At 42.5% G+C, this 27,109-nt stretch overlaps 1 protein-coding gene across 2 annotated transcripts; it reads right to left on the reverse strand.

The window, feature by feature from the left end:
* Positions 1 to 305: 305 nt before the first annotated feature.
* ZNF365 (zinc finger protein 365) lies at positions 306 to 26,342 on the reverse strand. 2 transcript variants are annotated; one of them, XM_004427092.3, is made up of 5 exons: positions 26,291 to 26,342; positions 23,840 to 24,595; positions 10,609 to 10,789; positions 3,843 to 3,880; positions 306 to 3,125 (listed from the first exon to the last, which is right to left on the reverse strand). In XM_004427092.3, exons 2-5 carry the CDS (start codon positions 24,580 to 24,582, stop codon positions 2,864 to 2,866), a joined length of 1,224 nt encoding a protein of 407 aa, XP_004427149.1. In that variant the 5' UTR covers positions 24,583 to 24,595; positions 26,291 to 26,342; the 3' UTR covers positions 306 to 2,863. The 2 variants fall into 2 exon arrangements, with proteins under 2 accessions (XP_004427149.1, XP_087288288.1); XM_087432162.1 differs by lacking the exon at positions 3,843 to 3,880 and having other exon boundaries at positions 2,867 to 3,125.
* Between the last annotated feature and the right edge of the window lie 767 nt (positions 26,343 to 27,109).

The raw sequence follows: 27,109 nt of genomic DNA on the forward strand, positions 1-27,109 counted from the left end.
AAGTTTAAAAATACAGTGTAGGAAAATTACTCATAGTTGTGGAGGAAGATAAGACAAATGTGCCAAATGGGCTTTCAATGAGGACTTCTTAGTGTGAACATATGTAAAAAGAACTATTTATAGACATAGGCATTATGATAAAAATCAAGCTAAGTTCTCAAGAAAGCTTATAGGTACAAGATCATGGTGATTATACGTACAATGAACAGCTTGTTCATGAAGGACCATTTTGTTCACTGTTAATGGACCAGCATACTTGGCTCCCCAGAAACATTTCAACCATACAAAACATACCAACACGTTAGTCAGAAATATAGCTTTATTAATATTTCATAATCTAAAAACTTTTTTTAATTCTAAGAAGAGAATATTCCAACTTCTATACAACTGACTGACCCTGTAGAATACTGGAAAACAGTGTCTAGGCAATCTGAACTCTGCTATTAAGAATCTGTAAGCTAGTTCGGGAAAAAAGAAAGAAAGAACAGTTCAAATAAAGATTTCTTCCTTACAAAACAAATAAAATTAGATCCATTCTTCAGTTTAACCTTGAACACAGTTTCCAAGAAACTTTGGTGATTTCTCCAAAAAAGCAACTCTAAGGTTGATTGCCCAAGTGGACAAAGAAAATATTTAAAAATAAGACCAAGTGGGACACAGCACATGGCCTGAGCCATGGCATGTAAGTGGGATATCCTTCAGAGTGAGCCAGCTCCCATGTTTCAAGAGCAAATTTATGGGAAGTACAACATATATAATGCATTTCCTTGTATGAGGCTCAGAATTTAGTTGGAACTTAAAAAAAATTTTTAATATAATAAATCTGAAAATTATTTGTCTTGTGTAATTTACATAGAGTAAATATGACATTATGGTGCTTTTGAAGATTACTGGGTACCACTGTCAAAGACAGCTATCATGCCTTCTAGGTATATTAAAGGAAAATTGAAAATGTAGGTTACACTAAATAAAATGGAAAAAAAATCTGGCTATACCACCTTTAAAAACAAGTTGTTGTCCTTGCACACACACATTATGGGACAAAGAACATGCAATACAACTAACAAGTCAATTTTTTAGTATGTAAAAGGCTAAAGTGCAACCATGGTATAAACATCAATAATAAATAAACTTGGAGGAGGTTAATTCTCCCAATAAATAATTGTAACATTACAATTTTTACAATGTTAGCCTAAACAGTGATATTCACAGCAATATTTTCTCCCACTTGATAGTTGCCTATATACCACACGAATGGCCCATCCCCATAAGCCAAAAGTCAAAGTGAAGATTCAAAAATCAACATTTTCACTATGATAGATTCAAAATGTTTGTATAAGGATAAATTACACTTTTCAATTTACTGGCATTTTAAGTAATTGCCTTATTACCTATTTTTAATGCATTGCTAATCTGATGCATATTGCAATAACAATCATAATTCTACTAACGTTAATTAGGTTACAGTTTTAATTTTTAAAATAAGAGAATTCAATATACATGAACATATATAGTTAAAAAACCACCCACAACACACACCTTTTCCATGAGTATTTAAAAATAAATACACTTGACATATATATTTTGTATGTATTATATATATATGTATATATGTAATATTTGTGGACATAATTATTCTTGTTTCCAGAAGGATATCAGCACTTATAAACTCCGCAGGAGACCTGATGATATTGCTAAATTTAACAAAAAAGTAACATGGAAATCCATTCTTGAAGAAAATTGTAAAGCAGGAGGTTCTTAACAGATGGTTCTTTGTGGAAACAAAGGCCATTTTAGGGAGGGAAGGGAGGATGGTCTCAGATTCTGGATCCCACATGCATTGTTTATTTCAGAAATTACTTTAGAAAGTGGTGTACAATGAACACTTCCGCTACTTGATTGAAAGGTAAGAACAAATATTCTAGTCATAAAAGGGCACAGAAGCAGCAGGAGGCAGAAAAGTTAGGCCAGCAAGAAGAAAGTCACGCCTACGGCTAACAGAGAGGCAGGCATCCATTCAAACCCTGAACTGGTGATGGCGCTGATCCAAAGGGTTGTACTGTCTTCCCCACCACAGGAGAAGCAGCAGCTATTAGGACAGAGGCTGGCAGCACAGTCTTAGGGTGGAGAGTACTCAGCCAAAGAGAGCAGAGGTGCACCGAAATTGGAATAAACATGCATCCAGGGAAACAAAAAGCCTGAATCAAACAAACCGGAAAACAGTCCATCAAAATGAGAACTGAAGTCTGACTGAACGAGTCCCTGAAGCAACCCAAACACTGAAATCTTGATTAACCAGAATACTCGACGAAACAAGCATCCTTATTTTGGAGGCTTCCAAATTAATTGAGGGGAAGGTTAGAAACAAACAAAAATACTTTTATTTTACTGCTACTAACAGAACTTTACATTCCCATTCCTTGCCTCACAATTCAGAGAGCAGGGGACACAGATGAATTTTTTCCCTGTACCTGACATCTTGTGTGGCCTTGGGTCTGAGAATGAATGACCACTGCATAGAATCCCAGATCTGGAAACTACTGGAGACTGGGCTAATTATTTTAGAAGTTGGAACTTTGTTTTACTAAAACTTTGGGATAAGACTGTCTTCATTTTTGAAATTATTTCTGTAATTTGCCTCTTGCTTCTAAAAAGGGGCTGTAAAAAAATTCTGGTTCACTGAGATTTCTGTTTGTTAAATTCTGGTTAATCCAGGCACCTGTACGGACATGAAATAAATTATTATACCCTTTGCTTTCCCAACGTGTCCTACTCTGGGATGTGCCCAAAAGAACATTACTCTTGGCCCCTAGAACAACATTCCCCAAAGCCCAGCGATGGTGGTCCAGAGCCACCCACCCCTTCAGATGATGTTCACGATTGCTGTTGGCTTTTTTTTGGCCATTTTGGGCCTGACGTTGCCTTTCCGGCTAAACACCAGAAGCTCCCCTTTCTTCGGTGGTCTGCAGAGTTCTCTTGGGGACTCAGCCTGTTCGTGAATGGACTTGGCAGGCTGCTTGCTGGCTCTGTCCTCCTTGGCTTTTTTCAGGTAGCTCCTTCCCTTTGGATGAAAATGGGCCTTGAGATCGGGGTGGTGACACACAGAATGTGGGTGCCCTCGGCTTCTACAGATGGTCGGGCAAGAGGAGGGAGATGAGCAGAAAGAAAGATTTCTTTAAATCCTGAAAAGAATAACAACTACCCATGGCACAACACCCCTGCATGCTAGAGTAGTGATAATACTGCTGGTAAAACAAATAATATACATTGGTATTTTTTTCCCAAAAATTCCTGTGGCCTTCATGAAGTGGTCTCATGATACTAAATTCCCAGAGAGATATTACTAGTCCTATTTACCAGTGATAAAAACTGAGGCATAGAAAATTTAAATGACTATCCAGGAGAATACATACAGTTGGTCTACAGAGAAGACGGAACCAGAACCCATATCTCTTGACTCTTTACGTAACTACTAGGGGACTCAGACAGATCTGTAGTACAGCTATTATAAAGTATATGATCCATAGTATAAATGAATATATATAATGTAGTACACATACTACATTAATAGTACTGTAGAGCTATTATGACACTATACCTCAATAAGAAAAAGTTATACTATATAATACTGTAAAAATACTCTAGTACTACCATACTGCCATATACTAATAGACTATTAGCATAGTTAAAAGTCACATCCACATTTTAGAAAGTTAAGTACACAAGCATTTTTGCCTAAAACTCTCAAATCCATTTATATTATAGATATCATATAAAAAGCAACAGGAAAACGTATTGTGCAAACATTATCAAATGGCCCAAGTATAGAAAGATATACATACAGGCATTTGGGTTTCCTATTTGAGGAGATATCTGTAAGCTGAAGGAAAACAAATAAGAAAAAGCATTACTTCACTTGAAGGCTGGATTTGGTTTTAAAAATCTTCCTTGCTTGTATTTTTAAGAAAGTGTATTCCTGTTAAGGAAGCCAATAACTGCTGTCGGCAGCACTGCCCATGGACCACCTACCACAGCAGTGACCAAGAACGTCTCGTCCTCAGCCTCTGCTTACTCTGAGATTTCCAAGAAGCCAGTATCAGCAGATCTCAAAAATTTCAAAATGTCAAAGAGCCCCCCAATAGAGCAATGTTTTGAAAAAGCATGTTTTTAAAAACTGGAATGATGTGCCATTATTTCTTGATTGATTCAGGCTGTATTTGTAGCTAATTTACTACAGCTGTGGCTGGTCACAGTGCATCAACTAAGGGGGAAATTGGCATAAAATGTTTATTGCCTAAAATACAACATTTCTAAAATGAGAACATATGAAGACCAACTCCACAACTGTCCCTGAGGCCATCTATCATTGAGATTATTTTTCACTCCCAATAAAATATCTGCATGCACTTTCATGGCTGGGCTCAGAATATCATTTGCAGAATAAATTGATAATTATCATTTTGTGATCCAGATGTCACCATCCACTTTACAGGCAAACCCAGTGTGTTCCCAATCTTTAGTTCCTGACCTCCATCATGCAGCCTTCAGTAAAATAAGCGGTGTCACGTCAGAAGGCAGACCAACAGAAGAAGAGGATGACAAAGAAAAAGTGGAGAAAGGCCCATCTGAGTGTTGGGGCCCAGCGTAGAAAAGACACGTGTCCCCGCTATACTCAACCCAAGAAACCAAGCTCCGCGTAACAGGATCGCTCCTCAGGTTCTTCTGTCGGCAGTTTGAGCTTTAGGCAGCAGCCAATCGGAAAAAGGTTTCTCAAACTTTTGAGGGTCACGACCCCAGAAGGCAAGATGGGATTCTTGACTTCTGTCTTTTGACACAATCAGAAGTCTCCATTATTGTTGACCCTATTCATGCTGGCTGGGTTCGGCATGCGATTAGTAAATGTGAACAGAAAAAGTCACCTTCCATGCATGAAGGTCGTGAGGTTATGCAACATACAAAGGAGGTGGGACAGATCGCTCAGGCAAACACCAGGCTGGCAGCTTCTGGGAACCCTGAAGCCATCAGCATTTCCACCTTCTTGCCCTCCTGCCCCACCAGCACCAAGGGGAGTTTCTCAGCTGGGCTCCTTGAGTGGACTTTAGTGTATGTGTAAACTGTAAAAAATTTACAGGGCTTTTCTTCCTTTAAATTCTTCCCTCCTTTTTTTAATACTTATTGAGGCATAACAAAATTTTTTCACTTTACGGTATGTATGTATGTGTGTAAGCATATAATTTGATGATTTATTGCATATGTATACATAATATCCTTTGGAATTTTATGCAAAATTGAGAGAGAGAGAGAGAGAATGCGCATTCCTTCTCTGGGGAAAAGGCCAACAGTGTTATCAAATGTTCAAAGGGGTCCCTGACTTCCAAAACGTTTTAAGAACTACAACTTTAGCGCCTATGAATGTCACTGACAGACCCTGCTGGGACCTGAGGAAATCAGAAGAACTGACTATGTCTTACAGAAAGGGAAATGCATTAATAAAGATAAGCCATAAATCTCACACAGACACATATATACAGGTACCATAAACTGTGCATGTCTCTATGCCCCACACTGGGGAAAATACTGACCATATAACAAACACAATTAACCCTCAAAACTACCCCATGAGGTAAGCATTATCACCCTCATTTTACAGATGTGTATATATGAAGGCAGAAAAGTTGAGCAGCTGGTTCGAAGCCTCAATGCTTCACCAGTGTTGGGGCTGGGCTTCAGACCCAAGTCAGCACATTCCAAGCCCCAGCAAGGCTTCACTCTGCACTGCCTCTCTACAAAGTACATGTTTGTGTTTATAAGAATAAGAGCAAGGAAGTGTGTACACAAAAAGTCAAGTGGAATCCATGGCTGGATCAGAATTTCTCCAGTGATCCTACAGATTAAGAGGCTTGGGGAGGAGGCGGGGCTCATTATCAGTCCCCATAGCGTTTCATATGCTCTCCTCCCTGTGAACACAAGAGGCCACTGTTCCTCCTGGTCCCTACAGCCTCAGGTGGATGGAAACACTCTTCCCACTCAGCCCATCTATCTCCATTTTCTCCTAGTCCAACTACTTTGCCTTCTTTTTGCTTAGGGAGAGGGGAGTCTGAAGATGGGAACCAAGAGAGTCCTTGATCAAGGTTCCAGGTTGGAAAAATATACATATTCACTGAGAGTCAATTGCACTGAGAGCCAATCTAAGTACTTCTAAAACACAAAGATGGTGTCTCAGGCTATGATAGGCTTGGGGAAACTGGACACCCAGCCCTCCTCCAACTTGCCCTTTGTGTAAACAGCAGCAGCATATACTCGGTTGTTCAGGCCAAAACCTTAGATTTATTCTTGATTCCTCTCTTTCCCTCACCTGCTAAATCTAATCCTTCAGCAAGGCCAACTGGTCTTGTCAATTCTACTCCCAGAGCATATCCTACACCCATCACTTCTCTATCTCCACTCTATCCAAGCTGCCATCCTCTCTCACCTCCACACCATAAGAGCCTTCTAGCCCACCTGTCATTCTTTCACCCCTCCAGTCAATTCCCCACAGAGTACACAGAGTGATTCTGCTAAAACATACATCACCTCTCGCTTAAAACATTCCAATGGCTTCCCTGTGGGCTCTGGAGTAGATCCCAACTCCTTTTGTGACCTAGGAGCCCCAGCATGATCTGGATCCTTCCCAACTCTCTGACTCCATCTCCTACCACTCAAACGTGCCAAGCTTGTTCCCTCCTAAAGTACTTGCATTTCCTATTCCTTTGTCTAGAACATTCTACTTCCAAATTTTCACAGAGCTGCCTCCTTCTTGTTATTCAGGCCACAGTGCAAATGTTGCCTCCTCAGCAAGGCTTTTCACTAACGCTGAAGTGGACATCTCAAACACACCATCTTACTTTTTTCTTTACAGTAGTTATCACTATACAAAATTATCTTCATTATGTGGTTACTTGTTCACCGTGTCCCCTCCTGAGAGTGCGAACCTCAACTACTCGTTTACAGCAGTCTCCTCAGCACCCAGTGAGCGCTGCATCTCCGATAAATATGTGTTAAATGAATTACTGCTAGTCCTAATTTAGCAACTGCAGGAAATAAATGCAACGCTTAAAATAAGATTATCCATGCTGTTTCATGACCTTCCACTTGAGCAGTTCTGTGAGTGATTTTGGCAGATGGGATATTAGGTCACTTTGTGTCTGATTCGACAGCATTTTTCAGAGCATAAAGACAAAATATCTGAGTAAGCATATTACATTTTTAGAAACCAGCCAGGTGGAAAAGAACATAAATGCTCAAGGGGATCAAGGGAAAGATACCGATGCCAAAATATTTTTTTCAGAAAAGGCACTAAATGTGAGGGGGAAGGAAATTTTTCTAGAGCACAAAAGAATCTTAAAGCTAGAAGACACCTTAGAAAGAAGCAACTTACATATCAACCTAGAAATTTCACTGCTCTCTGGAGGTGGTAATGAGGGAAAGAGGGAAGAGGAGAGAGGGAGGGAACTGGGGGTGGGTGGAAGAAGGGAGATGAAAAGGCTTGACATGGTCTTTGTAGTGTAGCCTTAGTGGAGACGGTAGGAGCCGACTGTTCTGGAGGAAGGAGCTGAGGTGTTGGGGGAGGAGGTCAGAATGTTCTGCTCCATCCTGGGGGGCATTGGGGCAAGAAGCTCTCCTGGGTGGGGCTGAGGCTCCAGAAACCTGGGCATCTTGGTGCTCTATGCCTTCCCCAAGCTAGGCCAAATAGGTTAACAAAGGTATGATTCAAAGTTTTTCCTGCTAAAAGAATCTAAGTTCTTCTGTGTACCTAGAGCCACAGATACCCTGGGAGGCCACACTTAACACTTTCATTACATCAAAGACATGGCTCCTAACTTCACAGGTGAATGTATAGTATTCCAATGAAACAGACTAAGTAAAAAGGAGAAATGGTCTTAGGGTCTATAGACTGTCTCATAATGTGGTATGTTACGGTCCAAAGCAGAGCTTAGAGGATTTTACATGAAAACAGGGGAAACTACATCTGCTAAATGCTTTCAGAAATCAAACACTTCATTCCAGGTCTTCTCAGAGGAATGCATCCTCCCTCCAGTAGTCAGACAGTTCACCCCACTACAGCCTGATCATGCCCTCCTAGCAGTCAGCTCTCACTTCTAACACCCTGTTACAATCTTAACTGCACTTTATTTTATTTGAATTAGTCAATTCTTCCCTAGGTAGGTCAAGTCTGAAGAAGGGAGATGAGAGCCAGCCCCGGTGGCCTAGTGGTTAGGTGTGGTGCGCTCTGCTTTGGCAGCCAGGGTTCGGTTCCCGGGCACGGACCTACATCACTCATCTGTGGTCATGCTGTGGTGGTGGCTCACATACAGAAAGAGGAAGACTGGCACAGACGCTAGCTCAGGGTGAATCTTCCTCAGCCAAAAAAGAAAAAAAAAAAAAAGGCAGATGATGTCATGTTTGGGACATGGAGGACATAAACATAAATATTTATTAATGTCCTACCATATTTGTATGTATGTGTACGTATGTGTATATATGTATTTATGTGCATATATGTGTGCAAGGATATATATGTTGTGCGTGCATGCACACATACATATAATTTTATATATACACATTTGACTAGAAGAGCTGAGATGCTGTTCTATTTCTGATCACATGGTACAGGAGGATGAGAAATAATGACCGGCTACGTCTTTTAAAAGGTGTTCAATTTTCAAGACGGAAAAATAAACTGAGTAGAGGAAGTACAGAAATATAAATATAAGAGAGAATTAACAGGCTTCTTGTCTTCCTTCTTGCCTTCTACTGTTTTCTGTCTTTCTTTAAGATTCCTCTTGGCTTAGTAGTAAAATTTTATACATTTTTAGCTCTGGGTTACTTGTAAGCCTAAATATTGAAAATATTAATGCTATATTTTAATTTTAGAATTCCTAACCACCAAAGTCAGGTGATGATCAGAGAATTTAAGAGGCCAAAAGACCTCAGAGAGCATCTAGTCCAACTGCTTCATTTTATAGAAAAATTACAGATCTAGGAAGACAAACTGTCTTGCCCAGTCAGAAGCAGAGTGGGAATGATCTGGAAGCCAGGTCTCTTCACCTCACCTCTGGGCTCTGTGACCAAACCACAACTTCATACCACAACCCTCTCCTGAGAGAGGGCAAGATGGAGAAGAGGGCAGGGGAGGGCTCAGAGTGTCCCTCCAGACACAGTTAGTTATAACTGGACTCTCCCAGTTTCCCAAGGAGGTGACTGAGGAATCGAGGAGGGAAGTAAAAGTTCTCTCTCAGGAGATCACAGACACCCACCTAGAAAATATGTCATGTAGCTGAAATTGCTATGATTACACTTACTGGAACCTCACAGATATAACAAGTTTACTTCCTCCCAGTCTACTTTTGTTCCTGACTGGAAAGTTCTGGAGCTTGCATTACTGTACTGCTCTAAAGCTGAGTCTACATTATTACAGTAAGCACTGTGTAAGATTTCTTCATTTCTTTCCCTCCTTCCTCTCTTTCTTCCCTGTTGTCTGCCTCTCTCCCTGCCCTGTCTTCCTTCTTTTATCCACCTGCCGTTTATTTCATTCCTTATTATTTAACCATGTTTCCTTTTAGTTTTGGCTTCCAGAATGCTCAAACCAAACTTTTTTATCAACCAACAGCAACCTTGCTAACCTTTTGCTTAGCACAAATGTTTCCTATTTTTCTTTGCCTTATATATATAGTCCATTTTGGGGAGAACTAAAAGAATCATTTTTAAATCTTCTGGGAAGGAGGTAAGCATAAATAAAGTTGAATAGATAACGAAAATGTTATAAATAAACCAATTTGGGGTTTCAAAAATCCTTTCTTTGGCTTTGTTGTTTATACCATCAAGGAAATTATATGGAGGGCAAATATGACCACCCATCTCCCTCACCTAGAGTGTGGTTATTTGTACCTCCTCCTCTGACTCTCCAAAGAGATTAGGGAATCTTGATCAAGCCACTTATGAGAGTCTGGACCTTCATTCATATCCACAGTTCTCATCTGGACTCTGCGGGGTCCTTAAGTCCCTGAAACTATATGCAAAATTGTATGCAAAACTCTATTCCATAACAGAATTATCACCTGTGAATTTCCGTCTTTTTGAAAGCATACTTAAAGAATGTTTAACCTATAGAGACTACTGAATAGTGTTTTCCTTCCTATAAAGGGAAAAAAAAAAAAAGGTATGTGGTTTAATCTTGCTTTACTGAGAAGGCCAAAGCTTTCATAAGATTCTCCAGAAGAGCTCCAAAACTGGATAATATCTTACGATCTACTTGAACACCAAGGTTGGGACAGATGATTTCTTTGGATATTCCAAACTCTGTTATGCTACAATATAAAAATATTTCTACCAATTCAGCTTGGCGTGGAGTTGGAGGGTCAAGAAGAACTGGAGACTACGCATCCAGGATCTTGCTGACTTCCAGATGTCTTGGATTCACCGGTATCACTTCCGTAACACAGGCACAGCCGTGCTATGACATCCTGAGAGTCCCTGCGAGTCCCTCCCCAGTTCCCTTTTCCTCTGCCTTGACCCAATCTCACCATACCCCAGGACCTCACCCTTGGTGGCTGGACCTGCGCAACTTACCACGTGCTCACTGATGTCTTGGCCAAGGCCGGCAGCCCGCTGGCTTTGATAGTACTCTAACTGCTTTTCCGCCAGTTCTACCCGTTGCAACAGGTTCTCAATAAAGTCCTGGAGCCGAGCTTTCCCTTGAACCTCCTTCTCAGCTGCTGCTTCGAGGAAATGGTTGAATGTAACAACTTCTCTGCGAGGAAAAATGTCAGAATACAAAATGGAGAAATGAGACAGGAACTCATTCATTCAACACATATTTATTGAGTGTCTACTGTGTCAGACACTGCCCTGGGCAGTATGGCCACAGCAATGAGAAAAGAGATGAAATTCAATTTTAGTGATCACATTTAGAGATTACATTTTAGTAGAAGAAGATAGTCACTATAAAATGCACAAATAAATATACATGTCAGGGAGAAAAATGAAACCAGGCGCAAGGGAACAGAGGGTAACAAAGGAAGGGAAGGAGTGAGAGATATTTTAGGAAGCAAAGTCAGGGAGGACCTTTTGGATGGGGTAACATTTGAACAGACACTTGAAGCAAGCAAGGAATAAGCCATGCAGACACCTGGGAAGAGTAAGCAGGGCCCTCGGTGGGACCCTGCAGACAGGTCCGAGGTACAGCAAGGAGGGCTGCGTGGCCGGAGCAGAGCAAGGAAAGGGGAGCACAGCAGGAGCAGCAAGCCAGGTAGGGCCTCACAGGTCACTGTGAGGACTCCAGATTTCATTACAAATGAGAAAGGAATCCACTGGACGCTTCTGAGAGAAGTTCTGACTTGCATTTTAAAAGCATGGATATTGGGGGAGAAGAGACTACAGGGAGGGAAGGTATAGAAGCAAGAAGCCATGCTCAGCTCCAAAGTGCATAAAATGAGTCACCTTGTCCAATAGTGAATTTTTGAGCTAAGAATGAAACAGCCCAAGAAATGCCATTTTGAGGTAAGTCCAAGGTCTGTTGGGAAAGCTATTTTAGCTGACATAGGAGAAGCAATGTGCAGGTTGCCCTTCCCTAAAAGTTAAGCAAAATACCTCAGACCATACTCCTGATAATTCCGCATAATTCACTGTGACTCACAAATCCAGAAGAGTTTTAATTACTTTATTAATATTTTATCTTTTTATTTCTAATGCAAGTATGAAAATAACACTTTCCTGATTTATAATTACATAAGGTCTTTATTTAAAAATTCAAACACATTAAAATATAAAGAAGAAAATACCACCTGAAACTCCATTATCCTGAGACCACCACCATTAACATTTTGGTAGCCATCCTCAGGAATATCTCTATGAACACACACACACACACACTTCGGCTTTTTCTCAGGCCAAGCACCAGGTAATCAGCACTACCAATAGGTGTATATTATCACAATTCTCTTCATCTGATTTGCTCACTTAATAAGAAATCATGAAGATCCTTTCAGCCATCCCCTTTGTATGCTCTGCCACCCCCACTGGGGTTAATGAATTCCATAATTTTACTACCTGTCAGACATAGTATTTCTTTTATGTGTCTTCAAAATGTCTCTCAACCTTCAAGGAGTGGCCCCTCATTTTTCTGCCATGTTCAACTTACGCAGAACCAAGATTCTAAAGACTCTGATCATTGTCCCCCCAGCCTCTTTCATTTTAGATAAATGAATCTTATTTTTTTATCTAACCTCATGCAGTTGTTCTACATAGTCAATTAAATTTATCGCCTTCTCTGCATCTCGCAACCTCCACTTGATTTTTATTTTCCACCAAGCTCCATAATTTCTTGAGAGCAGAACTTCAGGGAAGTACGGCCCAGGAAGTCACAGTTTCACAGAAAGTCTTTGCAAATCAGCTGGTAGTGGCTTCCAGCGCCTCTGCTCTGTACTAGTCATTGTGCTACTTCTATAATTAGTCATGATTTTACTCTCTCAAATATATTATGGCACACTTGGTCATACTGAAACTTTTCTGACACGTCCTACTGAGTCTCTGCAAAACCTTGGGAAGTATATATTTATAAAAACAGAAAAGAGACTGGTCCTAACAAGGATTCACTGAAAGAATTGCTCATTATACCAGCCCCTTTTTTTCTGGTTCTAGTTTTCTAGTTTCTAATAAATATTCACATAAGAGAAATAAGGCTCCTTTTGGAAAGGACTTTTCTTTCATCAGCAAGTTTCAAGTTTATTTCCAGATGTTTCCGTATGAGCCCTGAATTGAAGACGAGCACTTTTCAAGCTGTTCAGGCCATGGACACAAGCCAGTTTTCAAGCTCTACTGTCATTCCGCTTTGATGTGCCTCCTAGGTTTGTCACAAACCTTAACTAGCAGCAAAATAGTGGAGGGTCCGTCCGGGTGCTACATTTAGCCGTTTCATGGTTCCTAGGCATTGTTGAGATCCTTTGGATGGAGTATCTTCAGAGCTCCAAAGCACCACCAAAAACAGAGCCCAGGAAAATGGCTACTTTTTTCTCTTTCCAACATTCATTAAGGCTTCAATTCATTCGGCGTCAAGCCATTATAGAGACTTCCTGGGTGATACTTATGGTAACTTAATCATGAAATAGTCTCCAAATTGTACTTAACGGAAAACAACCAAAAACCTACAACCCTCTTTCCCACCAAAAACAAAAATATAGAAAAAAGAGCCTAGTGTTTTTTGTTTTTCAATTCATTTTGGTTTATAATATTTACTATATTGAACTGATTAAAGGTATATTTCACATTTATTATGGAAAATATGAAAATTGACCTATTGGAGGATCTGAGCAAAGGCTATTCAGTTTTTTGTTCTCTGCTCTAAGCCTCTCACTCAGTACAATACATGACACATATAAATATTCAATAAATATTTGTTGTAATTAATGTTTGAAAAGGACAAGGAAGAAACAAAAACTGAACCATAATCCCACCACCCAGAGGTAATTACTGTAACGCCCTGGTATATTTTTTCCAGTCATTTTTTCTCTATGCATATTTAGTATCTTTGGGCTTTTGGGCTGTACAGTTTAGATATTTGATGGCTTAATCCCACAGGATTAACATCTCAAAAGCAAGAAAACAAATCTGAATGCAATACAGTTTATGATTGTGGCTGTATTTTTAAATCATGTAATGTTTTGCTACTGGTTCCACATAAAACTTTTACAAATTAACATTAACGCTCCTGGCTGACCGTGGAGTGTTATGTCATGTTGTAGAAGAGCAGCATCTTTTTCTAACCTCCTCTTCATTCAATTATCTTGTGCCTGAAGCTGAGAACTTAATACCCTTTGTATTTTTCAACCAACCCAGCACCAATGCTAACCGAATTTCAGTTTATGGATGTTTCACATCAAATTAAAAAAAAAAAAATTAAAAACAAGGCTGATGATTTCATTTTAAAAGAAGTTACACAAGACAACGGCTGGAGAAATTAATCATACTGAGATTGCGTTTGGGGATCTGTATTAGATAAAAACAGTAACAAAAACCAGTGACTAAGTGTGGAATAGCATGTGTACAACTTCAGATTCCCCTTTCACATTCTGTTCAGTGCGGATTAACAATATCCAGGAACACCTCTTATTTCCCCAAGGAATCTGGGGAATTTCCAGAATGGAAAAGAAAGAGGATTAACCACTTGCATTTGCAACCTCTTTAATAATTATACTCCAAACAGTAAAATATCCATAAAAAGTGTAAGACAGGGCAATGGATTTCAATGTAAGGGATAACAAAATATTCACTGATATGATTTCAGATTCCATGTTGCAATTAACCTGTAAGAAACTACCAACTGTCAAGTTGTGGCATAGTATCAAAGCAGAATATCCACTATTCTCTGGAAAGGCTATTAAAATGCCCCTCCATTTTCCTCCTATATATTTTTGTGAGATTGGATTTCCTTCATCTACTTCAACCAAAACAATAAATTTGCAACCAATTAAACGCAGAACTAACAAGGTCCAGACGCATTCTATTAAGCCAGACATTATAAATATTGGCAAAACTTATAAAACAATGCCACTCTTTTCACTCAATTCTTTCTGGGAAAAGAGTTATTTATATGTTAAAATATGTTATTTATGTTGACAAGTAATGGATTTCTCATTGCTATTTTTAAATGAATTAATAAGAGTTTTTTAAATTTCTAAGTTTTAATTTCTAATACAGTACAGTCAGGTGCTGCATAACGACGTTTCAGTCAACAAAGGACCGCGTATATGATGGTGGTCCCGAGGGGCCCGCCCTGTGGCGTAGTGGTTAAGTGCCCGCACTCCGCTGCTGGCGGCCTGGGTTCGGATCCTGGGCGCACACTGACACACTGCTTGTCAGGCCATGCTGTGGTGGCATCCCATATAAAGTGGAGGAAGATGGGCACAGATGTTAGCCCAGGGCCAGTCTTCCTCAGCAAAAACAGAAGGATTGGCATGGATGTTAGCTCAGGGCTGATCTTCCTCACAAAAAAAAAAAAAAAAATGATGGTGGTCCCATTAGTACCATACAGCCTAGGTGTGTAGTAGGCTATACCATCTAGGTTTGTGTAAGTACACTCTATGATGTTCACACAACAATGAAATCGCCTAACGATGCATTTCTCAGAACATATCCCCATTGTTAAGCAAATACGTGACTGTAAATATTGATAGATAAAACCCACACAAACAAAAGCCTTTGGGGATCCTCAGATTTTTTTTTTTTTTTTTTTAGGAGTGTAAGGGGAAGTGAAGCCAAAAAGTTTGAGAACTGCTGCCATACTGTGTACCAGAGTGATCCTGAAGCTCAGAACTCTGGAGGGTGGACAACGTGGGTTAGAACACTAGCAAGATGCAGCCACAATCCATACGTTTATTTATTCCATTATTCAGTAACTCAATATTTACTGAATGCTACCAGCTACTGGGCTTAGCGCTGGGGCACTCATGAACCCACAACTATCTTCATGAAGCTCACTGTCGAACAGGGGTCAGCCACCTTTTTCTATGAAGGGCCAGGGAGTAAATATTTTAGGCTCTGCAGGCCATGCAGTCTCTGTTGGAACTACTCAACTCTGCCCAGTGCAAAAGAGCCGCAGATAACATGTAAACAAATGAGTGCGGCTGTGTAACAATTTTTTTTATTATTTTACTTTATTTATGGACACTGACATTTGAATTTCATATAATTTTCATATGTCATGAATTATTATTTTTCTTTTGAATTTTTTTCAATCATTTTAAAATATAAAAACCATCCTTAGCTCATGGGCTCCACAAAAACAGGTGGCAGGCTGGATCTGGCCGGTGGTGTGCTGACTCCTGATGTAGTTAGAGAAGCAGACATTAAAAGAAACAAATACTGGAATAAGTATGTAATTACAAAGCTGAGCCAAATGTGACTAAGAAAAAGAATAACATGACGCTATCAGACAGAAGAGTAAAAAGACTTGTGTGGTTTCATTTTAGGTTCTCAACCCTGTGACTCAGAATATGGTATGAAAGCTGGAAGGCCAGATGAGAAGACAAGGGCAAACCTGAGGGAAATTCAATCAGGGTGTGGGTACCAACCAGCTGTGGGGAAATTAACTAACTGATCCTAGCCTACTTCCAGCCCCATCTTTTATGACTTTTTTTTTTTAAAGGTTACATATGATTAAATCTAAGGTTTTAAGGCTCAGTGGAAATTTGCTTATTGAAAGCAATATTTGATACTAAAGGAAAAAATACCAGTGTAGTATAAGAAACTGGCCTGAAGTTCATTATTATGCCAAATGATTTGCAGACCTAGAAATCTGTCAGTATCCTGAGATTCACAGACATTCAGATACAAACACAGTAGAAGGAGCATTGAGTAAAAAAGCCCTCTCAGGACAATTAAGGCTTTATTTAGAAGAAATATTTGTTCACTCATGCACTCATTCATTTACATGATGGTCATGAGGTCTGAAACATAAATATTATTGAACCCCCTCTGTTACTTCTCCTGAGGCAGGTTACAGACAAGTTAATTCACAAAAATCCAAGACATACTATTATGTGAACAACACACCCTAGAAGCAGGCGAGGAGAGAGTAGTAGAGAAGAAAATGCATATTAATGCACTGTGGTGCTCCCTGCAATGTTACGTAGGCATTGAACTACGCACTGTTAATGAAGGACAGCACCCTCATCATATCACATGTTGTAATCTACTATCAATAAACCATTTATTATGTCTATTCCCCCAGGTTTCCAGCTTTCATGGCCATCCTGTAGCCTTGTGTTCCCCTTGGGCCCATCAATGCACCTCACCACCCTCTCTGCTCCAGCATCAGTGAACTCGCTTCACTCAGCCAGACCAGGGTCCCTCCCCCTGCCCTTCTCAAGCCCAACTCTTAATGACCCCTCCAACCTGAGTGTTCTCCTGCTAGGAAGCTTTCCCAGACAGATGCCTAGGTGTGGGTTAGGTGACCTGTGTTCTCCCGCAGAACCTCGGACCCTATCACAGAGCACACTGCAGAGGACTAGTTGTGCCATCTACCCCACTCCACTGTAAAGTCAGTGAGTTCAGGGACCCTGCCTGCTCCCTCACTGGGGGACCCCCAGCACCTAACATGAGCCCAGCGCACAACAGAGGCTCAGCAAATTTCTGATGAATGCGTAAAATGTGCAACTACATCTCTAGTTGAAAATCTTTAATTGATGAAAAGATCCTTAGGTTTCTTTTTAACTTGTTCCAGACAAGTACTGGGGCATAAAACCAGTAAGTAACCTATAATACAGGTACCTCCTACAGGAGTGGGGGCGGGATCTAATACTGATGGCTCTCTTCTATTCTTAACACTTTAACACCAGCTTCTCGTCCCAAAGGTACAGCTCTACCAAGTTATTTAAATTTCATTTTAGAGTACTAATTTATGAACCTCTTCAGAGGTATGTGAAATGGTAAAAATACCTCTGGCTAAAAACAGCCTAGCTATTGATCACAGAGCACCTGAGACAGACTGTAATGTCAGCCACGAGACAAATCCTGAAGCCAAAGTCGACCACCTCCGAGCACCGGGACGCTGGCTGCAAACTCAGAGCTCGGGTACGCTCCTGTGTACCCCACGGGGCCCCACAGGGTGGAATCTGCACCTGCGGCAGGGCTGGGGCCATGTTACACCTCTACTCGTGTCACCGGTCCTTTGCCTCGTCTTTCTTTTTTAGCTTCTTTGAATAAACCAAGAAGGATATATTTCTTATTAAGGATTTAAAAAATAACGAGAAGGGGCCAGCCCGGTGGCATAATGATCAAGTGCACACGCTCTGCTTCAGTGGCCCGGGGTTCACAGGTTCGGATGCCAGGCGTGGACCTATACACCACTCACCAAGCCATGCTGTGGTGGCACCCCACTTATAAAGTAGAGGAAGCTGGGCACAGATGTTAGCCCAGGGTCAATCTTCCTCAGCTAAAAGAGGATTGGCAACAGATGTTAGCTCAGGGCTAATCTTGCTCACCAAAAAATAAAAAATGAGACAGTCGAATTATTCTTATTGATTCTAAGTAGATCAACACTACATTCTAAGCTCCTTAGGCCAGAGAGAGAGAGAGGGGTTCGGGGGAGGGGAGGGAGAGAAAGAGGGAGAGACAAACAGAAAATTTTTCCTAGGTCTCCAAATTTCACCATATGACATCCCTAAGAGGGCATATCTGACATCCAGTTTTTCCTACCTTAGTTTGTTAGTTGCATGGAACACAGCCTGGAAAGAGGACCTCATTTATATAAATGCATCAAAATGTGGAGCAAACAGACCCCTTCCTGTCCCACTGAACTCCACATCTAACATGAGTTTTCTTGGCCTGCTTCCTAGCTATGGATCAGTCTGGAGACCAAGTTGTCTACTCACTGCTTTAGTAGATCAAAAATGGGAAAGACGTAATCCAGCTGCAAGAGGGTTTAGCTGTGCAAAGCAAGCTACCAAGTCAAACTTGCCTTTTAAAGGCCAGCGTTCCACAGCAGACTTTGGATAGAAACCTAAATGGACATTACCTGGCTCAGGCCACCTCTATTCGTCTCTTTAATCACACCCGTAATGATCTTTTTAATGTCCATTTTTAAACCTTCCAGCTATTCCTGCCATGAAAGCAGGAAGTGGACTCATTTGGTTTACCACTGTATGACCAGAACCTAGAACAGTATCTGACACTCAGCGAGTACTCAATGAAGATTTGCCTTCTGGGTGACTCAAGGCTGGCAACAGGGCAAATGATGAAGGAAGAAGGGAAAGATTATATCTATTGCAGCTCGCAAGGGAGCAGGATGGAAATTAGAGATGGAATTACAAAGAGGCCCCTCACCGTAGTCAAAGGCTGCCAGGGGCATGTGCTCCTCCCTGACTGGGCATGGACTTCCAGAATCAAGTTAAAACTTCCAAGTTAACCTTGCTGGAAGTTAAAAGCCCTGGGCTGGTGTTCCAGAAGCTTAATATCAAAACCATACTTATGACAGCGCCATTTCCCCATTTCCCAGCACCTTTGATGCCAGCTGACATTTTCTTTAATCTCATCAGAAAAATAAATGATGTCACCATGGCAGCCCTCTCAAAATAGCAAAAAAGCAAGCCCGTTCCAAAATGGGCCAGATTCAGTATTACATAAGTCTTGACACTCGGGGCAAATAGCACATTTTCAAAAGTCTAGCTGCGACACAGTGAATTAATGGAAAAAGCACTCAGCGGTGAGACAGGGAATATGGGTTCCAGTTTCAGCTTGGCTACTGAATTTTTGTCCTTGGAGAAGTCATCCCACTGCTCTGGGCCTTATTTTCCACATCTGTAAAATGAGGGTGTTATCCTGAAGGAGACAGAGGTTACCTCCACTACGAAAATTACACAGTCCCCACAGGGGTCGTCTCTAATAGTCACCTCCCTGCTGTCCTTCAATGTCACTCTCCTCAGGCCACCAATGCAAACCCTGCCCTTCCTCCTCACTCCCTCAGTGTCGCCTCTCCAAATAGAAAAATCTGTTCTCTGATGTTTCATCGACTTGAAACCATGGCTTGTATTTAAGCACTTGTTCAAATCAAGTTTGAACACAGGTGTGTTCAGGGGTATGTTTTATTCTTCCTGTATAGAGTGTAAGCTCCTTAGGGAAAAAGACCAAGAATTTTATGTTCCCCACACACACCTAGTACAGTCCTGGGCACAACACAGGTGCTCAGTCAGGACTTTGCAAACTCGCCAGCAGAAAAGTGTGCAAATAAATTTAGGATTACCATTATTACACTGATGTTCTCTAAAACCCAGGTGAGCAGCTCAGCCAGGAATCAGCTACTCTCCCCGTCCATCCTCTCCTGTGAAGGGATACCTGGCTGCAAGGTTGGCCAGGATTGATTTACCTGATTATGGGCAGTGCTACCCTACACTTGAATACAAGAGTATTCAAGAATACTCTTGAATAAGTAAACACCTGTTTCCATAGGACTTTTAAAGTTGCACAGACTTCATGAAAATGATTAGCAACTTCTTTCATGGATTTACACTCCAGAAACAGATACAGTCACGCGCAACATAATGACATTTCAGTCAATGATGGACCACATATACGACGGTGGTCCCATAAAATTAGTACCATATAGCCTAGGTGTGTAGTAGGCCATCCATACCATCTAGGTTTGTGTAGATACACCCTATGATGTTCTCACAATGAGGAAACTGCCTAATGATGCATTTCTCAGAACATATCCTTATCGTTAGGCAATGCGTGACTGTACTTCTCTATGGAGGTACAATGAGACTCACCAGCACAAAAGCATAAAATATTGCCAATTCGAACAACCTCCTCTGCTATACAGCATATATATGACTTCTACAGTCTGAGGTGATTCAGTCTACAGATGGACTCAGGGCAGAATCGGCCCTCAAGACTTACTTGTTTGAAAGAAAGGATCTTAAAGTTGCGGGAAAAATCCATAAGCAAGAGAGTCTCACGTGAATGTTAAATACTAGACGTTTGCATTTTTTTTAACTGAATCTACCATGTGTGTCTCAAAGGGTCCCCAGAGTTTAAGTCAATGTGTGTGTGTGTGTGTGTGTGTGTGTGTGTGTGAGAAAGATTAGTCCTGAGCTAACATTCGATGCCAATCCTCCTCTTTTTTGCTGAGGAAGATTGGCCCTAGGCTAACATCTGTGCCCATCTTTCTCTACTTTACATGGGACGCTGTCACAGCATGGCTTGACAAGTGGTGCATTGGTCCATGCCCGGGATCCGAACCTGCGAACCCCGGGCCGGGCCACCAAAGCGGAGCGCACGAACTTAACCACTACACCACAGGGCTGGCCACTTAAGTCAATTTTGAATGGGACTGTAACCACCTACTTCTCTCACAAATGGGCCTCGAGAGCTCATTTGGAGGGGTTTAGAAGGGGAGCACAGCTCCCGGTTTGTTCCCTGGTCAAATAGAGTCTTTCCATATCTGAAAGGTCACCTCTTTGGTGGAAGGCACAACTCTGTGAGGGATGCTGAGGAGGGAAGGGGCACGGCCCAGCCAGGCAGATCTAGTCAAATTAACCCAGCTGCAGGGGTGTGGCAGATGGGCAGCTGGCTCACTCTGCGTCCCCATTTCAGGCGAGGGGGGCGGGGAAGGCTGGACACTGTAGACACTAAGGGCACAGGCCACAGTCGCTCTCTTAGACCAAGAGCTCCACTGTCCTTCCTGGAAACAAGACTCCTTCAGTCCTATTTTATGTACAGAAAGAGTGATTATTTGAGGCTTGAACACAGAAACTGATGGGACAGGCCAAATGAAGGCTTAAAAAAATGAAGACTTTGTTTATTTTATGTTTAAAAGCTTAAGGTAGTTTCACTGTATTTTCATTTTAAGTGTGTGTATCTTTTTTTAATGTCACTGCTTTTTTTTCCTGGTAGCCCAAGTGTCATACTAAAAATCAATTCATAATTTACCCTCAGATATACTCACAAAAACGTGAACAAAGATGAAAGTAAAAGGATGTTAACTGAGGCACTACAGTTGTACATTGGCTAACGATGGGGATATGTTCTGAGAAATGCATCATTAGGCAATTTCATTGTTGTGTTAACATCATAGAGTGTACTTACCCAAACCTAGATGGTATAGCCTACACACACCTAGGCCAGGTGGTACTAATCTATGGGATCACTGTCATATATGCAGTCCATTGTTGACCGAAACATCATGATGCGGTGCATGTACTAGGAAAACGGAACAAAACCATGTATTCATAGACAGCAAATTTGATTGAATCAGCCATGATACATCCACACCACAGAATACCATGCAATAGGCAAAAGGAACGACATAACTGTATTTAGTGCATGAATGATGCTGACAACATACTATGTGAAAACTAAAAAGACTCCATACACAAGTGGCAGAACAGTACGTGTCATGATTCCATTTGGGAAAACACAGTAAGTCTATGTGTGTTTAAAGTACATATGATTGTGTGCTCACAGGAAAGGTCTATAAGGACATTCACTGAACTAAACAGTGGCTGTCTCTGGAGGATGGGGTGGGGTATGCCTGGAGAGGACAGAGGACTTTTAACACAATTCTACCCTGTTAATTTTTTTTTTAAGTATGTATTAGTTTTTCACTTGGTCCTCAGGTGACAGTACTGGATTAACCATAACTTATTATCATTACTGATCCACACATGGCCCATTTTTACTTAAGTTAGTTCAGCTATTTTTAATAATAAAGCACTCGAACTCACCACCCAGAATAAAAGTTAGATCCTTGACGATAAGCTACATCTAACCACATGATCCCCCCACCATGATACTGTCTTTCCATACTCCAGGCAATCAGCACCCCAAATCCCATGTCCATTTTTACTTGTGTAATTAATAAATAAAATGCAAGAAATACATGCAAACAATCTGGTTGCCTTTTAAATGCACTGCTCTTGAATCAAACAGAAATACCACAAAATTTAATTCGAGGCTTTTCTCTGCACATAGGGCAACTCCAGCCGCCATTTTTCCAGTGGTGCAGTGTTGGTGGCCAGCCACCCTGGTGGCCGTAACGGGTCAAGGCACTAACTTCCCACCAGGAAGGACCAGAAGCCAAGACAGCAACACTTTTCGTTAGAGATTGTCTCCCTAAGAGCAAAGTAAATCAGTGGCTGATTCAAATCTGTCCTCACTATGTAATTAAAAAAAAGTCTCGTTGAGCAGAGCAGGATTTCCCTCTAGGTAGAATGGAAGCATTTAGCGATAGCTAGTGAGGATCTCTTTAATAAATAGGGTTTCTCAGCCTCTTACCAAACGGAAGAAGCTTTAATTACTACATTTTAAGAGACAACACAAGACAGAAGAGTGCCAGAGGGCAAAGAAAGCACAAAATTAAGTCAATCTCTATGACAGAACTCAAATTATTTGGAAACCTTCCTTCTAGTATGTTTTAGTCTATCAATTTTTATGTTCCTTGATTCTATGAATTCTGAGCCTCCATTTAAAATTAAATCCACCATTCTGCATTTGGGAAACACACTGCATTGTTACACATACTTTTCTAGTTTGGGTTGAATCCATACTTACTGATAAGGAAATGCTTTCCCAAGTAAGATGATTTTTAAAGTAATAGCTTCTCTGATCACTATAACTTGTGAAAACCAGCATCAATTCTTTGCAAGCAGGCATGACTTATTCTAGTATCTCATATCATTTTACAAAAAGAAAATTCTCAAACTTACATCATAGAAGTACAGCAATCTCAGAAAATTTCCTCTGAGTTTCCTAATGTCTGCTTCTTCCAAATCAAAATTATAATTAAATGGATTCTCAGCTATCGACATTTAATTAACATGGGCTGGTAAGCCAAACAGCAAAGAAGCCAAAATTATTTGTATTTAGAGCATATTTTTATACTTGAATAAGACAGCATCTCATGTTCTGGACTTTATTACACGGAGACTGTCAAGAAGGAATGGCCCCCCCCGGCATGCCCTTTCTGCCTTCCCATTCAGCTCCCCCCAACACCAGTTGGTGCTTGGAACGGATCCCACCACAGACTGCGCTACTCTTCTCTCCAAAAACATTACCTGTAGTTTACAGTTTCCAAGGTGAGAAGGAATTAGATATTTTGACTTTCATGTTGCTAGGCTGCAGACCACAGAAAGAGATGGTAAATAATAAATATTAAAAGCCTTGTGCCTCCTACGTTCAACTAAATGGATGAGAAATGCAGCCCAGGTACCCGCAAGTAATAAAAACCAAACCTTGCTCAACATTTGCTTGCCACTTGGGGGAGGAGCCTACAGCAATGGGGTTAGCATCCTGTCCCAGCGGTACTTACTCCTCTTTCCTGAGCAGCTCCTCCTCGGATTCAGTCAGGCGCTGCCTGAGCACCGCGATCATCTCCACGGCCACGTCTACCTGTCTATTCAGGGCCCGCTCGCGTCTCTGAACTTCCTGCTTTTTCTGAGTCAGCTGAACAAAAGCTGCCCGAACTTCCAACAGTTCGGCAGTTTTCTGGGCCAAATCTTTGGTGAGTTTATCGATTCTCTTCTCGATGGTCCTGTCCACGGCCTCGACCATCCGATTGAACTTTTCTCTGATATGTGCCTCAAAAGCAGCTTTGGTGTCTGGGGTGGGAAGCCCGGGACTCGACCTCGGCCCATCCAGCGAGTCTGCACGGAGGTCCACTGCAGTGTAGGTCTGCACATAGGACACAGGTCTCTCCGCCACCACTTCGAATGGCTTCCTGTCCTTGGAGTGTTCGTGCGAAATGCTATACAAGTTAACATAGCTCGGCTTCTGCTTCACCACGTTGCCACAACTCTGCAATTTTCCCTGTTTCAGGGGCTCTGAGGAGGTGACTAGGTCTGTGTCTCTGAGGGATGGAAAGAGGCTGCATTTTGTCAAGAGGGTTCTTTCCTGGTAGCTGTGACTGAATTCCAGATGGGCCCTCAACGACGACAGGCTTCTAAATCTGGTATGGTCTCCACACCTCGGGCAGCGGAAAGGCAGGCACACAGCAACATTTTCCAAGGACTCCTGCCAGGGGTATCTGCTTTCCTCAAAAGCCTTCTGTTGCATTACTCTAAAAGTCCTGGGCAGAGGAAAACAAAACCGGTAGTTTACATGTCTTGTTTAAAAAATGCTACTGAAATGATTGTTGCTGCTCATCTTCACCAGGGCAGACGCCTTTTGGTTTCAAATGACTTTTGCAGACAATACCTTATGTTAAAACTAAAACCTACAACCCATGGGCCAAATCCAGGCAGATCCATCTGTTTCCATATTGTCTACTGCCGTTTTTCCACTAAACAACAGAGGTGAGTAGCTGAGACAGAGACTCTGTGTCCTGCAAAGCCAAAAATACTTACTATTTGGCCTTCAGAGAAAAAGTTTGGCAACCCCTGCCTAGGATAAAAAAGGTGGGTAACATTCCCTTTTCACAGATGAGAAAACTGGAGCAAGAAGGTAAAGTAATTAATCCAAGGCCAGATGGGAAGTGGCAGACCCAGAAGTGGAATTCAAGTTCCCTGCCCTCCTGAATTTCGTACACTAACTGCAAAATCGTGCCCTATTTTACTGATACACCCTGATAAACACGAAGACACAGAATGAGGAAAATTCACATGAGTTGTCAAAATAGGTCCTAAGCTCAGCGATCTCTCCTCCAGTATAGGAAAGATATTACTTTAATTAGGCACAGTGGCATTAAGCACACAATCAGCTGAAAATTTTTCCACCTGAGATTTTTGCCCTTAATTCGGTCCTTTAATTATTGCTGTGATGACACAAATCAAATGTTATCGTAACAATAATGGCCGTCCATACTCCATATTTACTGAAATTTGGGAACCCAATGTGTCAAATATCATATGACCTAAGTGGGGCCACAGCCAAGACTATTAAAATAGTGTGTTCTGGATGGATTTCTCTTGTTTCTGATCCTGTTTTAACGTAACAACCTCTAGAGATGGCCAATGCGAGAACCAGGTAGGTATCAGCATACCTCTTCTAATAACAGGAAGTTTTATTTCCTTGTAGGAATTTACCTTCGCCCTAGCAATAGATGACTACTAGCAACCCAATGCTGCAAGCAGCGCGTGTCTATTCCCTCCAGGAATGGTTTCTACTTAAATGTAACAAGCACTGGGCCCCAAAACGAAGGAGCTCAGCTAAGGGTCTGATAAGTGTTGTTATTGGGCCCTCAACCACTTCAAAAGCAGAGGTGCAAGTGGGCCCCCGACAACCAGGCAAAGCTTCCAGGTTACTAAGCCTCTGGCTCCAAGAGAGGGGAACCTCTTCCTGTGCTACACCGGGTTGTTTAACTACCGGTTTTCTGGGGATGGGATGCAAACCCTGGCCGAAAACGCAAGCGAGTGGTGGAGAAGGGGAAGTCAGGATTCTAGGGGGCAATGGGAAAGGGGTGGCATTCTTGGATGGGGAAATGGGTAACCACACACTCCGGGAGTACGCAAGCTTTCAGGGGCCCAGCGGAAACCTCAGTCCACCGGGTTAGCAGAAAAGCCCTCATTTCCTCCACCTGAGCAGGACAGGCTGGCAATGACCCTACCTCGGGGGTCCGAATCTCCCCGTGCCCGCTCCGCAGCATGCCAGCCCGCAGGAGCCTGAGTGGGTAAGTGCGCACGCGAGTTCCTGCAGGTGGGGGCCGAGAAGCCCAACTCCCCGCGGTGCAGAGGGGACGGGACCCCCTGCCCAGCCCCGGCCAGCACCCTCTGCCGCGCCCCCTGCGCCGGGCCGCAGGCGCCCATGCCCAGGGGCCGCCACTTACCCGACTTGTTGCTGCAGCTGCAGCCGCTGCTGCTGCCGCCGCGGCCGGTGCTGCTGCTGCGGGAGCGAAACGGTTTTCAGCAGAGCCGTAAATCAGCCCCAGCCGGGCCCGCTCCCAGCCCCCGCGCGCCCCGGCGCCGGGACCAGCTGCGTCCAGGGCGGAGCGTGGTGCGGGCCAGCGGGGGCGGCGCGCGGCTGCCGGGGACCCGCGAGCCCGGAGAGCGAACGCCGTGGGGCGTCCTGGAGCGCGTGGCCCGCGGGTGGCACCCCCGTCCTGCCCAGCCGCCGCGAGCACTGTGTGCCCTCCCCCAGCCGCGGCGCGGGACCGGGACCGGGATCCACTGACACACGGGGAGAGATGCTGGGATCGCTCCCCGGGGGAGGGAAGGGGAAAAGCGTGCCAACCTGGGAGGCGCTGCGCTTTCTGCAGGCCCTGACAAGCTTTTTTGCACTTTACAGTTATTGGAGAGGGGGAGAGTGAGACGAGGACAAAGCATGGCTGGGCATCTTCTTCGTAAATCTGCCGGCAGGAAGGTCCGGGTGTATATTATAAGGACCTCTTCATCCTAAGCAAGAAGCTGGGAGAGAATGTCCCAAAATAACTTAACCTGGAGACTCTACGCTAGCCTTCCTAGTGGAGTATTCTGGCGCTAAATTAACCGACAGAACTAAATCTGGTAAAGTATGTTGGTTGTGAATAAATAAAGCAAGAAGACTCCCCATGCGCACCCCCATCCCTGAGGGGCACCCCCCCCCGCGCGCAGAAACGAAGATTTGTCATCCCCAAAAGAGGTTTATTTCCTTCTGAAGGACCCTGGTG

Source organism: Ceratotherium simum, chromosome 6, assembly GCF_057802395.1.
Source record: "Ceratotherium simum simum isolate JZ-2026a chromosome 6, ASM5780239v1, whole genome shotgun sequence".
Taxonomy (NCBI): domain Eukaryota; kingdom Metazoa; phylum Chordata; class Mammalia; order Perissodactyla; family Rhinocerotidae; genus Ceratotherium; species Ceratotherium simum.